The 13,497-nt window shown below is 27.0% G+C and overlaps 1 protein-coding gene and 1 pseudogene across 4 annotated transcripts in view; both read left to right on the top strand.

The window, feature by feature from the left end:
- The window catches only part of LOC114128124 (sodium-dependent nutrient amino acid transporter 1-like), a 43,022-nt gene extending 39,755 nt beyond the window's left edge, over positions 1–3,267 (top strand). For all 4 annotated transcript variants that reach the window (XM_050199897.1, XM_050199898.1, XM_027992558.2 and 1 more), the window contains 5 exons: positions 44–281; positions 738–863; positions 927–1,124; positions 1,318–1,491; positions 1,586–3,267. In XM_050199897.1, the coding sequence (XP_050055854.1) occupies positions 44–281; positions 738–863; positions 927–1,124; positions 1,318–1,491; positions 1,586–2,008 (1,159 nt within the window). In that variant the 3' untranslated portion in view covers positions 2,009–3,267. The remainder of the gene's footprint in view (positions 1–43; positions 282–737; positions 864–926; positions 1,125–1,317; positions 1,492–1,585) is intronic.
- Positions 3,268–7,008: 3,741 nt separating this feature from the next.
- LOC126549983 (transmembrane ascorbate-dependent reductase CYB561-like) lies at positions 7,009–11,801 on the top strand (annotated as a pseudogene).
- Positions 11,802–13,497: the final 1,696 nt, after the last annotated feature.

The following is a 13,497-nucleotide window of genomic DNA, read 5'->3' as shown; positions in this document are numbered from 1 at the left end:
TAATAGACTAAATTTCATAATTTTTTTCAAAAATTGTTAACAGGACTTCGGTAATGCTTACGGTTGTCAGTATTGTAGTCGGTGTGTGTAGCGTTTCAATTGTTACAATGTGGATTTATGATATACAAATACAAGCCGGAGAAAAATTGTTCAATACGTCGGCTATATCGGAAGTCTGGTTCCTGACATTCGTGTACGAATTAACGGTCAAAGGCATCCTGTCAGATATGTGGGCAGCTTTAGTCTATACACTGGTGTTTCTTTCCGGATTCTTGAGTTTGGTAAGTGACCAAAAATCGTTTTAAAAGGGTTTTTCAAAATCATTTTACCTATATTCTATTTGAATACTTGATATTTAGTATTAAAGTTAGTTGTAAAATTATTTGAAAATTGTTCTAAAATGTTTTTAACACACAATAAATTACAAAAAACAATTCATATAAAATATCTGACAGTGGGTTTATCTATAATTGATAACAGTGGGAATATCCTTGTACTTAATTACACCATAAAAGCGATCATAATTAAATGCACATTGAATAATTAAAAAAGAAAATATATTATTTATAATAAAATAATTTATTTAAATAGAATGAAATTATATTAAATGACAAATTAAAAATTCAACAAAGTTTTTGAACTACATAAAAAATTAAAATATAATTTAAAATCATGACATAGGTACAATAGGTACATGCACAAATAACAATGAACTAATACTTTTTCTTGATTTACAGATAGCTGCTATTTACACAGCTATTGTAGGACTATCCGTAGAAACCAAAGAAAAGTGGAAATGGTGGATATTGACTTGTATGGTATGTTTTATCGGCTTTTTGGTGGGTGTCCTGTGCCTTTTGCCCGTAAGTATTAGACTTGTTTCAAAATAATATTATTGATTGCATTGACGCCATTTTGAATTTAAGGAAAACCTTCAAGCCGTACACTTATTGGACGAGTACATCATTGGTCGTATGGTGGTCACATCCACTGTGCTGGAACTGATTGCTTTCGTTTGGATCTACGGAATGGAGTCATTATCAAACGACTTCGAGTTTGTACTCGGATACAAACTGTGCTTCGTGTGGAAATTTGTGTGGCTAAGCACTCCGATTTTGTTTATGGTACGTACCGCTAAATACATCGTAGGTTTGTTTATATAAAATTAAAATATACTGTAATATATGTTATTAGTGCAAACAACTTGCCTACAATCGTTGAAACAATTAGACAATTCGAAAAATTTTTTTTTATGATTTCTCGGTTACAAAATTCATTAGCATAAATTATGCTCAATTACTAATTCCATCATTGCAGGTGTTTGAGTTTTGGAGTCTGTTCGTAATGCCGCTAACAGAGTCCGATTATAGCTCACAAGATTCCATGTGGCTGTACGTCATCGGTTGGATCATTTATTTGTTCATGTGGTCGATGGTTATCGGTATAGCCGTGTGGCAGATATCCGCTCAGGTGGACTACAATTTTTCGCAAGTGAGTGTTCGGTCTGCTGGTCGGTCGGTGCTGAATCATCGTATTGTGTTATGATACTTTTGATGACACACCTGTTGGTTTTTGTTATCCATAGAAATTCCTGAGTACCATTAAACCGGCGCGGAACTGGGGCCCGGTGGACCCAATATACAGGCACTGTTGGGTGCAGTGGAAGAAACAGTACCAGGTGACGGGCGAAAGAGACTTCACACTGAGACGACGTGGTACCAAGGACTATACGCATTCCATCAAGCGGGGTAAACACGCTGCACCTCCAGGAACTGCATACAGTGTCAGTCCGACGTCGTTGGATCGAACGTCATCGTGTTACAGCATAGATGGTGGCAGAGGTCCGTCTCATCAGCGCTCTTCTGATAAACATTCACAACAGCAACAGCAACAACAACAACAGCAAAACCTCCACCAGTACCATTACAACCACGCAATGGCCGACCAAAGGCGGTGGATCGCCGCGGAACCCAAAAACAGCGGTGGGACTTCTATCAATTACATGTGAATCGAGAAACGGATAGTTTTCATCGTGCGTGTTTTAGTTATATTATTATGATACGTTAGGATACTACGTTTTATTTATTTTTATGGAAATTGAAGTGTCTGATTCGTTTGATTTTTTTTCTACTCGCGTATCGTATTATCTTTGTAATTTTTACATATATTATATATGAACTATCTTTATTTTATAAGAAGAGTTAAGAGAGACACATATTATATGCTTTTTGTTTTGTTTTGTTTTTATTTGTACTCTACAAAAGTGTTTTATATAACTAATATTGTTTGTTTTAATTTTATTCGCGATATGAATGTTATACTATGTCGACATAGAAACCATTGAATTACATCTATCAAGTACTATCAAAGTCTCTCCAAACTTTAGATTAAGGTATAGGATTAATTTTAAGTTACCATCATTGATAGACGTGTCGATTTCTGTTGTAGTCTAACGACAGTGGTTTTTATTTATACGTTTTTTTTTTAAAGGACTGATTTGTACACATTTTTTTTTTATGTTTAAGTTGTTTAAAGGTTTAACATGCAATAATGGTTGACCTTTATTTTTTATTAGTAACTATATTATTATTACTTCGATGTAAATAAAAAAATAATATACTATGATAAAGTTGTTTATGAAATTTTGTGGTTATTGTTTGTATAACAATTACTAACATGGATGTAAATAATGTAATCGAAAATCGAAATACCTAGATGAAATCTTGTACTTGGACCAAAAAATTATGTTAATGTAAAATCGTCCGTTATATAAGTTATTAGTTTTAAAGTGTACATATTAATATTCTTAAAATGTACTTAACTTATGTCTAAGACTATATTACAGTATTCGGTCAAAATATACAAAGACTAAATAATAATTAAACCAAAATAAATTTTTCCTTTTACAATATTATGTTAGTATTGTTATAGTTAATAATAATTATATTATATGAAATAATACAATCGAAGTTTATCGTGTTGAACTAATAAGCTAAGTACGGCATACAATACAATATTATGTATGACGCCTCAATTTTATCATTTGCTGGACGCGTGGATTAATTTACATGTATGTATAATTGAATTATATAATAAATAAACAAAATAAATAATAATAATTTATAAATGATGATTTATAAAATTATTTATTAAACAAACTACGCATAATAGAAATGAATTCCTGTTTTTTTTTTTTATTCATCATATATTTTAAAATATAATGAATGTCATGAATATCATTCAAATAAAACTAATATTTTTCTTATATATCTATGCTGTTTTCATTTACTTTGGAAGGACAATTTTTTTTATACCATTTTAATGTTGTTAAATAATTTTTTTCATGTACAAAATATTATTTAGGCGAAACATTATTTATTTATTTATTTTTGTTTCATAAAATACTTTATAATTTAGCCGTTTTTAAAATTATTATGAAAAAAAAAATTATTTTTGATAAAATTTGTTTAGCCTCGGAAACTTACAAATCATTTTGTAATTAGAGGTTCATAAACAAATTTTTTTTTCGAAGATTTTTTAAGTTAAATTTTTTATGCAAATTCTACCAAGATTTTTTTTTGGGGGAGGGGGGAGGGGAGAGGATATTTATTAGCTTTCCAATAAGTTAAGTTAGTAGCAAATCATTTTTAAAACATTATTTTATATTATCTGGATGTAAGAAGCTTAGCTCAAAATAATATTGTTAAAAATCTTTGTCAAACTAATATATTGTATTCTTCTTCACTAGCATTGATCTAATTGAAAATGGCATCCTTGAATTTAGTTGTAAGTAGTACAAGTTTCAAAGCAGAATTTATGGTGAATTCAAAATCTATAATATGAGATCGCATGTAAGTGAAAACAAATAACTATTTTTATTAGAATGATGTATTATATTGTATTAAAATAATTGCACATTAGTTTCAGTATACTTATTAAATATTTGGTACCTAGTAAAAAATAAAATATAAGAGGTATGTAGTTATCATTATGAAGTACATAATAGGTTTTAGAAGCTCAATAACGGTGTAAATTCTATAGTAATTAATTATAAATCAACAAACCTGATATGTCGTCTATGGTTGTGTTACATCTTACATCTTGTCAAATTTTTTTTTCTTTTATATTGTGTTAACGTCAAATTATTTTTTTCACTCTTTCTGTGAGTACTTAATGAATAAGTTAGCGACAAAGTGCGATTAGAAGTAATAATCGCAACTTTTATAATAAAGATTAACATTTTGAGTTATTATTTAACTGGGATATTTTTACGTAGGATATTTTGTCATGGAATATTATTGAGGGGATATTTTTGCAGTGATATTTTGGTTTGGGGATATTTTGACGTGTCACCGTATGAAACAATTTTTATAAATGTCCTTAAAAGACAATAATTTCCTTTTTATTCAGTCAAAATTCTTTCTTATTGAATTAATTATTTTCATATAACTAAAATATGCTGTGTTATAAAATATTATCAGTGTGATATTTAATTATAAAAAACGATGAATATAATATGGAGTTGATATATAAAATAGATAATCAAGTAAAATTATAAATTCTTAAATTCGTGAAAAATGGTTTGCTTTACTTAGATTAGATATGTTATTGTAATCATAGTATCTTCTTCACTAACCATGATCTATTGCCTAAGGCTTAACTCATATTTTGGACACTATACGAAAGTCAACGTATCTATAAACATTTAAATACAATACATAGACTACCCATGCATATAGTATTATCTATGGTTATGCCGTTTTGATTCTAACAAAAACATTGTTTATGCGTTTATTTTTTTATGGTATAGTTAATTAAATCATATATTATTTTTTAATCATCACAAACATTTACGTATTTTAGGGCATTAATCCACTTTTATGAGCTGTTTTTATAACTTATTGTACATTACGCACGGGTATTATTCTATTTACTGAGAATTATGAATGAAGGGATTTGATCTTAATTCACGGTCTAAACAATAACGGCAGTGCCATCTGTCGCTGTTGTTTTGAATTTTTCAACAAACTTGCAAAGAACTTTTTGTGGCCGTTGCTCGCTTTTGCTGATAGATTGTTGCTGAATTATCTTTAGATATTTATCTTGGTATATAATAATAATATTAACGATTTATCAAAATTGAATATTATTATGATTATTTTAACTCTAATTGCTATAGAAGCACAGTAAAATAAGTAAATAATGTAACGGACTCTGATTCTCAGAACTTAGAAATAAGTTTATTTCACAGTAAATAATAGTACTTAATCACTTCAAAGTTTTACCAAAATCAATATTATCATGTTGTAATATAATAATTGGATAAATTATTATAATAATAAAATACTACCTATATTTATGGAATGATTTATTAAAACTATTAAGAGTGTTTAGAAGTATTAACTGAGTTTAACCTATCCAATATATCAAACAATAAGCCCATATAGGCAATTAAAGTGTTTCACATTGCAAACTATGATTTATCTATTTGAGTTTTATGAAAACAGCAACTTTACCACGAGGACAACAAAGAGGTTGTTGGTTAAACTATAGGACCTCTAGTCTAGGATAAGAGCAACAGGAACATTAAATACTAATTTAAAGGAGTTCGCAATTCAGCACTTTCAGAAGTATTTACCACAGTCGTCGAGTCCTTAACATGTTCGCGTCGCACCATACGACTTTAGTACTTTTATTATTTTAACCTGTGTATTATTTAATAAAATTTAACTATTTTATATCAACTGATGGGATATATCATCTGTTATTCAAACTGGATCTGTTCATAATAATGAATAATCAAATAGTAATAATAATATTAATTGTAGTATATTATTAATTTAAAATAATTATATTTGACTGTTATTCTGTTTTATCTTATAGTAGGATTATAAAAAAATATCAATTTATTGTATTTTGTACTCACTAGTCGTTAACGAGCACATTTAAATATTGTAAAAATTTGGAATTATCATTGTAATACATACAATTGTTTTGTATAAAATAATTTTACATGTCCATTTGTTCAATCGTCAACGTTGAGGGCTTATATTTTTTTTTAACTATCACACTATGATCTTTTAATTTTCATTGTTTCTACTTTTATATTTTTGTTATTTTTTATAATTGTAAGTAGGTATACGTTAATGTTTTGTTAATGTTGATTCGTTTAGTTGGAAATTTCATTGTATATTTTAGTTGATCTTACAAAATGTTGAAGGAAAAATTAATAATAAAAATAAAATAACAAATATTCTCTTAATATTTCTCATTTCGTTGCTTAATATATTATAGGTAAGGGTTATCAGTTCGAGTTTGGTGTGTTCAAATGTAAATTGGCTGAATAGTCATTTGTAGGAAATGTTTTGAGTACAAACGATTGAGTATTTTAAGTATAAAAATATTAGATTTAGGTATTTTCAAATTTAATTTTAAAAATTAAAAATTTCCATATTATTGTCTATTGATATCCTTGATATAACGATAAAACCAATAAAACTGAATAATTTAATTTTATAGTATATTGTTTTAAATGTTCAAACTCTTGACCTTTCGTAAATTAAACATTTCTAACATGATGACCATTAGGTCAGTTTAAATTCGAACATATGACATTCGGACAGACCATATTCAAACTGCTGAACCGCTCCCATGTATTATATAATATTATACACATAGGTATATTACCAAATAATAATTTTTATGTCTTCCCTATGTAAATGGCATTTTTTGTGTGGAAGATTTAATACCGGTTTTTACATTTTAGTTAAGAACTCAAGCATCACATTCACAGGCTTGTTTGGAATAACTGGTTGGTCAATTTTGGTTTTTACCAACAAATAGTTTAAGAAAGTTAATATTTTTCAACAAAAATTACAAAAAAATATGGCAAATGGACATAAAATTTGATTAAGCGCATGATAATAATTTCAAATGAAATAATAATATTTTTACGAACGTTAACAATTAACGTTAACAACTTAAAACAATTTCAAACACAATATAAACAAAATATTTTAATTTTCAAATCTTGAAACACTGATTTAACTTGTTCTTATATTATTTTAAGTAATATTGTTTCGTGTAGTAGATAGTTTTTAATAGTAATTCATAACCGCTTCATACATACTAGGTAAGTATACAGTATTTTGATAATTATAAATGGTTAAAATCATTTTGAAATTAAATAAAACAGAGAAACCCGAAACTGAAGCGTAAGCCATGTCAATATATTTTTAGGGTATTATGTGCATTCAAAAAGAAAATTATGCGAAAAAACCACCGAAGACTACTTCATATTATACTTTTTTCTATATAATATTTCAGGTACTTATTTTATTTTTATGAGTTTTATTTAATTTTAATCATATTGAATTTTATGAATTTTAGGTTATTGGTTTACTGCTATTATATTCAGTATACTCTTGGATTATTCATTTTCGGGGTGGGTTTAGTTTAACCAATGCTAAATTAATACCCAACTGGCATCCTCTATTCATGTCAATTGTTTTGATCTATTTATTTGCAAATGGTAAGTTCTTATTTAAATATCATTATTTAAACTAAAATAAAAAATTGTATTAGTGCTTACTTATTAATTACAAGACGCTAAAAATACAGTTGCATAGAATATCATTAAAATAACTTACAAGACAAGTGGGTCTTCAATTAATTTAGATAGTAATTTATTCATTAAATCGTTCATTGCAATTGACTTTTGATCTATTGTATTATCAATCATTATGATTAACATCTTATACATTTTCAAAAATTATAAAAATAAATAATATATAGTTTAAATACTATACTATTTTTCTACTCAAATTTTACTTGGGAATAATATATATGCATTCATAAACGTAGTTCATCATTTTTATTAGGGCCAGTGGTTTAATTTGAAATTATTTCTTCAATGAGTTAAAAAATAAACATTGCAATAATAATAATTATTTATATAATATTTGGCCAATAAAAACATAAAAATTAGTACCACACAAAGTTTTAGTAAAATATTTTAGTCAATAAAGCCATTACAATTTGTAAAATATATAATATTTAATCAATGCTTATAAGTTATTTATTTTAAGATAGTTTCATAGTAATATCGCAGTTACTTTTGTTTTTAAAAGGTTACGAATATTTTGATTTTTTAATAATTTAGATGAATATTATTCATGATAATGATTGGTTAAAACCTTAAAATACATTAATTTTTTTAGTAATTCTAATCCGGTTATCTTCAAATAACATTTAAATTTCTTATTAATACAACTTCAACGCTTAACATTATTGGCCATTATTTTGTAAAAAAAAATGTTTATAACTTTTTATGACAAAATAATGTTTATTTTTATCGTTAAAAGTTCATTTCATTTTTAACGATCTTTATTTTGAAATTAATTAATGAACTAAACTTTAAAATATCTAATGGTCGTGCGTTTAGATATTTTACAATTAATTATCGACTAACAATGGATTTGTGTCGTAAATTTAATTTATATATGATTTTAATGATATAAAATGATAAAAGATACCGGTAAGAGATCTAATTTTCGGAATCTTATAAAATAAAAACCATTCATGTTTAAATAAATCTGTATGCCACATGGATCATTAAATAAACAATGGATCAAAATTATTATGTATGTTTACTCTGCGCCGGCTAGGTACAAATTACAGAAACAATAAACGATATTTTTTAATTTATCTGCCTTTAGGCGTACGTATAGATGTATTGCTAACATTTGATAATTATAAAATATCGAGATTGGACGCAATCGCGGATAACGCTCGTTTCATACACTCTAATAACATTAGGTGTATAATAAGAAACCACGTCCATATTATGTATAACATAAATAATTATAATATTTGCAATTTAAATGCCAATATACTAATGAAAAAAATTATAAACGAAAAATATTTTTAACTTTCATCCTATAATGTGGGGGTGGCCAAATTGCGGGTCGCAAGCCACATGTGACTCTCGCCATTGTCAGATCTGGCTCGCGTCTTATTTATAAAATTTAAATTTACTTACTATTGTTATAAATTTTAATTTTTTGGTAAACGTTTATTACAATTTATCAAATTTATTTATAAACATTTTGGCTCTTGGCATAATTGTATTTGTCCACATGGCTAACAAACACGTTCATGTTGGTCACCTCTGCTATAACGAATAACTTTAATTGATGTTGTAATCGAACTACCATGAACAAGATAGTATCATTTGATTACTACTATTGCACGTTTTTAAATTCTGTTTAATCTATAATGCAAGCTATTATTTTTCATCAATTGTGGCAATTAAGCATAATGCATAAAAGTATTTTGCTAGTAATTGAATAAAAATCAACATTTAATATGGCTGTAATGAACCTTCTCCTTCCCCGCAAATACGCCCCGCTGCCCCCACTGGTCAGATGATCATCATAGATAAATCAATGTTATCAATCTAAGTTCTGTTTCAATAACTATTTGAAAGTGTTTGAAGTAGTTACATTTACATTTTACTTATCACTTACCAGTTACCATTATACCCATTAACTATGTACAATTTATGCAGAAATTCACTTAAATTATGTACCACGTGTAAAAAAATTATCTTCAATTCTATTTTAAAATGTATAATAATTTTTCAATCAGACGGTATGGTTAATACTAATATTGCTACTTGGAATTTTAATAAGTGTTTGAGAAAATTATGAGAGTTGTTTGTTATTAACATTTAAAAAATAATGGCGCTACAATTTTTACGGTTCAATTTTCCTAGTGAACTTTTTATTGTTATTCTATCTTTTATTAATAATTATACTATTTATTTTATTTTTAGCTGTTCTTCATTACCGTTCATTTCGGAATACAAAACAAAATTTAAAAAACCAACATGCAATTTTTTTTGGTTGTATAATTAGTATCATAATGATAGCTGGTCTAGCTACTTTAAATTCATATCGATTTTGACCTTTATTTACTAATCCTGCAATACCTAACTTGTATTCTTTACACAGTTGGTTGGGAATTATTACTTTTTCAATGATTGTACTTCAGGTCAGTTTACCTAATAATAGAATAATTATACTTTTTCAGGCATATTTGTTGAATTTTAATTTTTTTTTAATTTTTTTTTTTTTTTTAGTTTATAAGTGGATTCTGGATTTACCTATATCCCAAAGTAGCTGCCCAATATAGAGAAATGATGATGCCTTATCACGTGTTCTTCGGTATTTCAAGCTTTGTATTAGCAATTGTATCCGGTGGATTAGGATTCTGTGAAAAAATAATTTTTTCATTGTATATAACATTATACCATACATTTTAGTAAATATTAAAATTATGTATTTCTTTTACAGGGATAAAGGATATGAACAATTGCCAGCAGAAGGTATAGTTGGAAACTGTTTAGGTTTATTATGTATTTTTTATGGTGGTTTAGTGGTTTATATGGTAACTAAACCAGAATTCAAAAGAGATCCTACTGCAACAGAATATCAACCATTAATCGAACAGCATTAAAATCATTATAAAGCATTACGATTTCTTATTTTTTTATAATTAATAATACACTAATAGGTATTTAATATCATTTTTAAGTTTATAGATAAATAAAAAAAGGTATACGAAGTACTCATATGATACAATAATGACGAAGATTAATTATTAATTGTTAACAAAATGTAAGTTTACTAATAATTTACAATATTTATTCCGTATTATTCACTCTTATTTACTTAATTTTTTACAAAACACTCTCAACAATTTTTGTTCTATTTTTTTTTTTTTTATTGACTCATATTCATAAATATAATATAAATTATAATTAGCAAAAAAAAAAAATAATAATAATAATAAATAGAATTATTATCAAAGTAGTGTCACTGGTATATGTATATTATTCTAAAAATTTACTTATTGTACCTATCATTCGAATACAGGAAAAAAACACATAAATATTTTATTTTTTATTTAACTGTTAATTAAAATTCTGATCTCACAAAAATATTTAAATACTCGAATTTAATAATTATGTTTTTTACGCCGATAATTATAGATGTAGGTATACACCTTCATAATTAACTTCTTTTTACAATGGCATTTTTATTTCAAATTAGATGGATCAGAGTTATAGCAGCATAAAAAAAATATGTTTTAGTTAAAAATTATAACTTACATTACGATAGTTTAAGTATTTGGTTCAATTTTTCTTGTCGTTTTGTGTTAGTTGCTATCTTGTGAATTCTGTTCTTACGGTTCTTTCACGGAGTCATTGAAGTAAACGTAATGCAGTTGTCCTCCACAATAGTGACTCGGTGAAGAATTAATACGCTTGAATTCCTCGGAGTCGAATAATTTTCGAAAAATTTTGGAAAAAATATTTCGACTCGGGAATTCTGCTTTTAGAAAATGCCGTTACCAACTACGACAAAGTTGTAGTGTGACACATATTAGAAACTGTGTACGGAGCTGTGCAGTAGTCTTGTCAAAATAAATAAATAGCAAAATTCTTCTATGTGTGTTTTGAATTGAAAATAATTCTAAGTCTAAATTACCAAACTCTGACATGCACTGGCGTTAATGTGCTTGATCTAACTCTGGTAAATCACGTCTGAAAAAGTCCTATCTCGGGATCTCCTATATAAACTATTTTCCCACTATTCTTATTCATATCCCTTCCAGTAAAAATCCACCTAACCATGTTCCCAAGGGTCACTTGTCCATGCGTACGTGCGATGATCTGATTATCTTAAGACGACCGGGTGACGTTTCTACTACACCCAAATCCATGAGATAGTGTCACGTGCAGCTGTATCTATCTAGTAATCCAGTTAAAACTACTGTGTAGCGTGTCTTGTACCTAACGCATCGCTTTATCTCTGTATGCAGAGTTATATTATGAAACTATAATTACAACCTAAATTGGTTTCGGCCCATGTCCGATAATCATAGCAAGTTGTATCAAATATATTTCGTAATTATGTTTGATATTATAACACCCTTTTCCCGTTTGTTGTGTACCGGAATATGCTGCCTATGTCTCAGTACTTTTGTTATATATTGTTACAGGATAGCCGATAGGTATTAGAGCACGTAGCAGCCGTATAATTGGAAATAAAAATAAATAAAATTGCCTTAGCAAAATTACAGGACGCAAACTTCAAACGGTTAAATTTGTTTATTAAAACTATTTATACAGATATGAGGTTAAAAATCTGTGCAATAAATTATGTTTAAAGCTAATTAAAAAATATTTTTAAAATTATTATAAATATTAATTGAAGGTTGCGTATGAGCAACTGCAGCTTTTTTCTAAAACATGCTATTATAAGTAATAAGGATATTATGATATAACTACTTTCAAAAAAAAGTAGTATATGGCATGAATTATAGAAACTAGGTATTAATTAAAATATATGAAGGGTTCACGTTTACTTTTCATTAAAATGACTTAATCAGTAACACTATTAAATTATATAATAAATAGTCAACAAAGATCTTTACCTACTTTATATACAAAATGATCTATTTAAAAAAAAATGTTGTTTCATGTGTGATGGTCAAAAAAAATTGTGTAACCTTTTTTTTCCTTTATGGCTTATAACTAGAGCTCAGGTTTTAAAGCATAATATGCTACTTTTTTATCTATGAGATAGAGATCTAATTTGTATACATAAATTCGTTTCACGTCATTCTGATTCCAAATAATCCAATTTATTTTTTTATTTTTACTTTTTTTATGTAAATGATTTTTTATGCTTTTATCAATCATACCAGCTGTGAATTTTTCATATTTTTATTATTCTATTGTTATATAAAAAAAATAATTAATAATAAATATAAAAACCCAGAATGAGGATATTTGATTATTATTGTTTTCGTTATCGGCTTGTTTATTAAATGTATTAAATGTATAGATTATCGATCTATTTAAAACCTGCAGTACTCTACGGTCAGTATGCCTGTAATATTGATATCGACCATTTCAAAATTTAAAATTTAGTGTTTTAATTTTGAAACCTCTTGTATGAAGTATGCACCGATCACTTCAGTGAATGTAGAGAGTTCGTTTTCTATGTATAAAAATATTCTGTCGGACAATAAAATCAGTATCACTACTGCAAATCTAGGGGAATATATGATAGTTAATTATTTTTTGTTAATTTAAACTAATATTTAAATTTTTTTTATTCATTTTTATAAGTAGTTTACGTTAAATTTTGGTCATGCTTTTTTGCTTTTTAAAACAATCCTGTTTTTTTTTTTTTAGTTGCTTATTAAGCTTTAAAATCCGAGCCCTACAGTTATAATATATTATTTTTGAGGTAAAAACTAACGAAGTGACATGTTTTCAAGTACACGTTCCATTCGTAACGTCAAACACCAAACTATATTCGTACTTTTCCTATCATAAAAAAAATAACTTACAATTACTTGTTGATATAAATAAATAAACCTCAAGAACTGTTAAATGTTTTATAGCCTTCCATTAGGTATATA

Source organism: Aphis gossypii, chromosome 2, assembly GCF_020184175.1.
Source record: "Aphis gossypii isolate Hap1 chromosome 2, ASM2018417v2, whole genome shotgun sequence".
NCBI classification, from domain to species: Eukaryota; Metazoa; Arthropoda; class Insecta; order Hemiptera; family Aphididae; genus Aphis; species Aphis gossypii.
The sequence above is the reverse complement of the archived record's forward strand: the minus strand, read 5'-3'. Positions and strand labels throughout refer to the sequence as shown.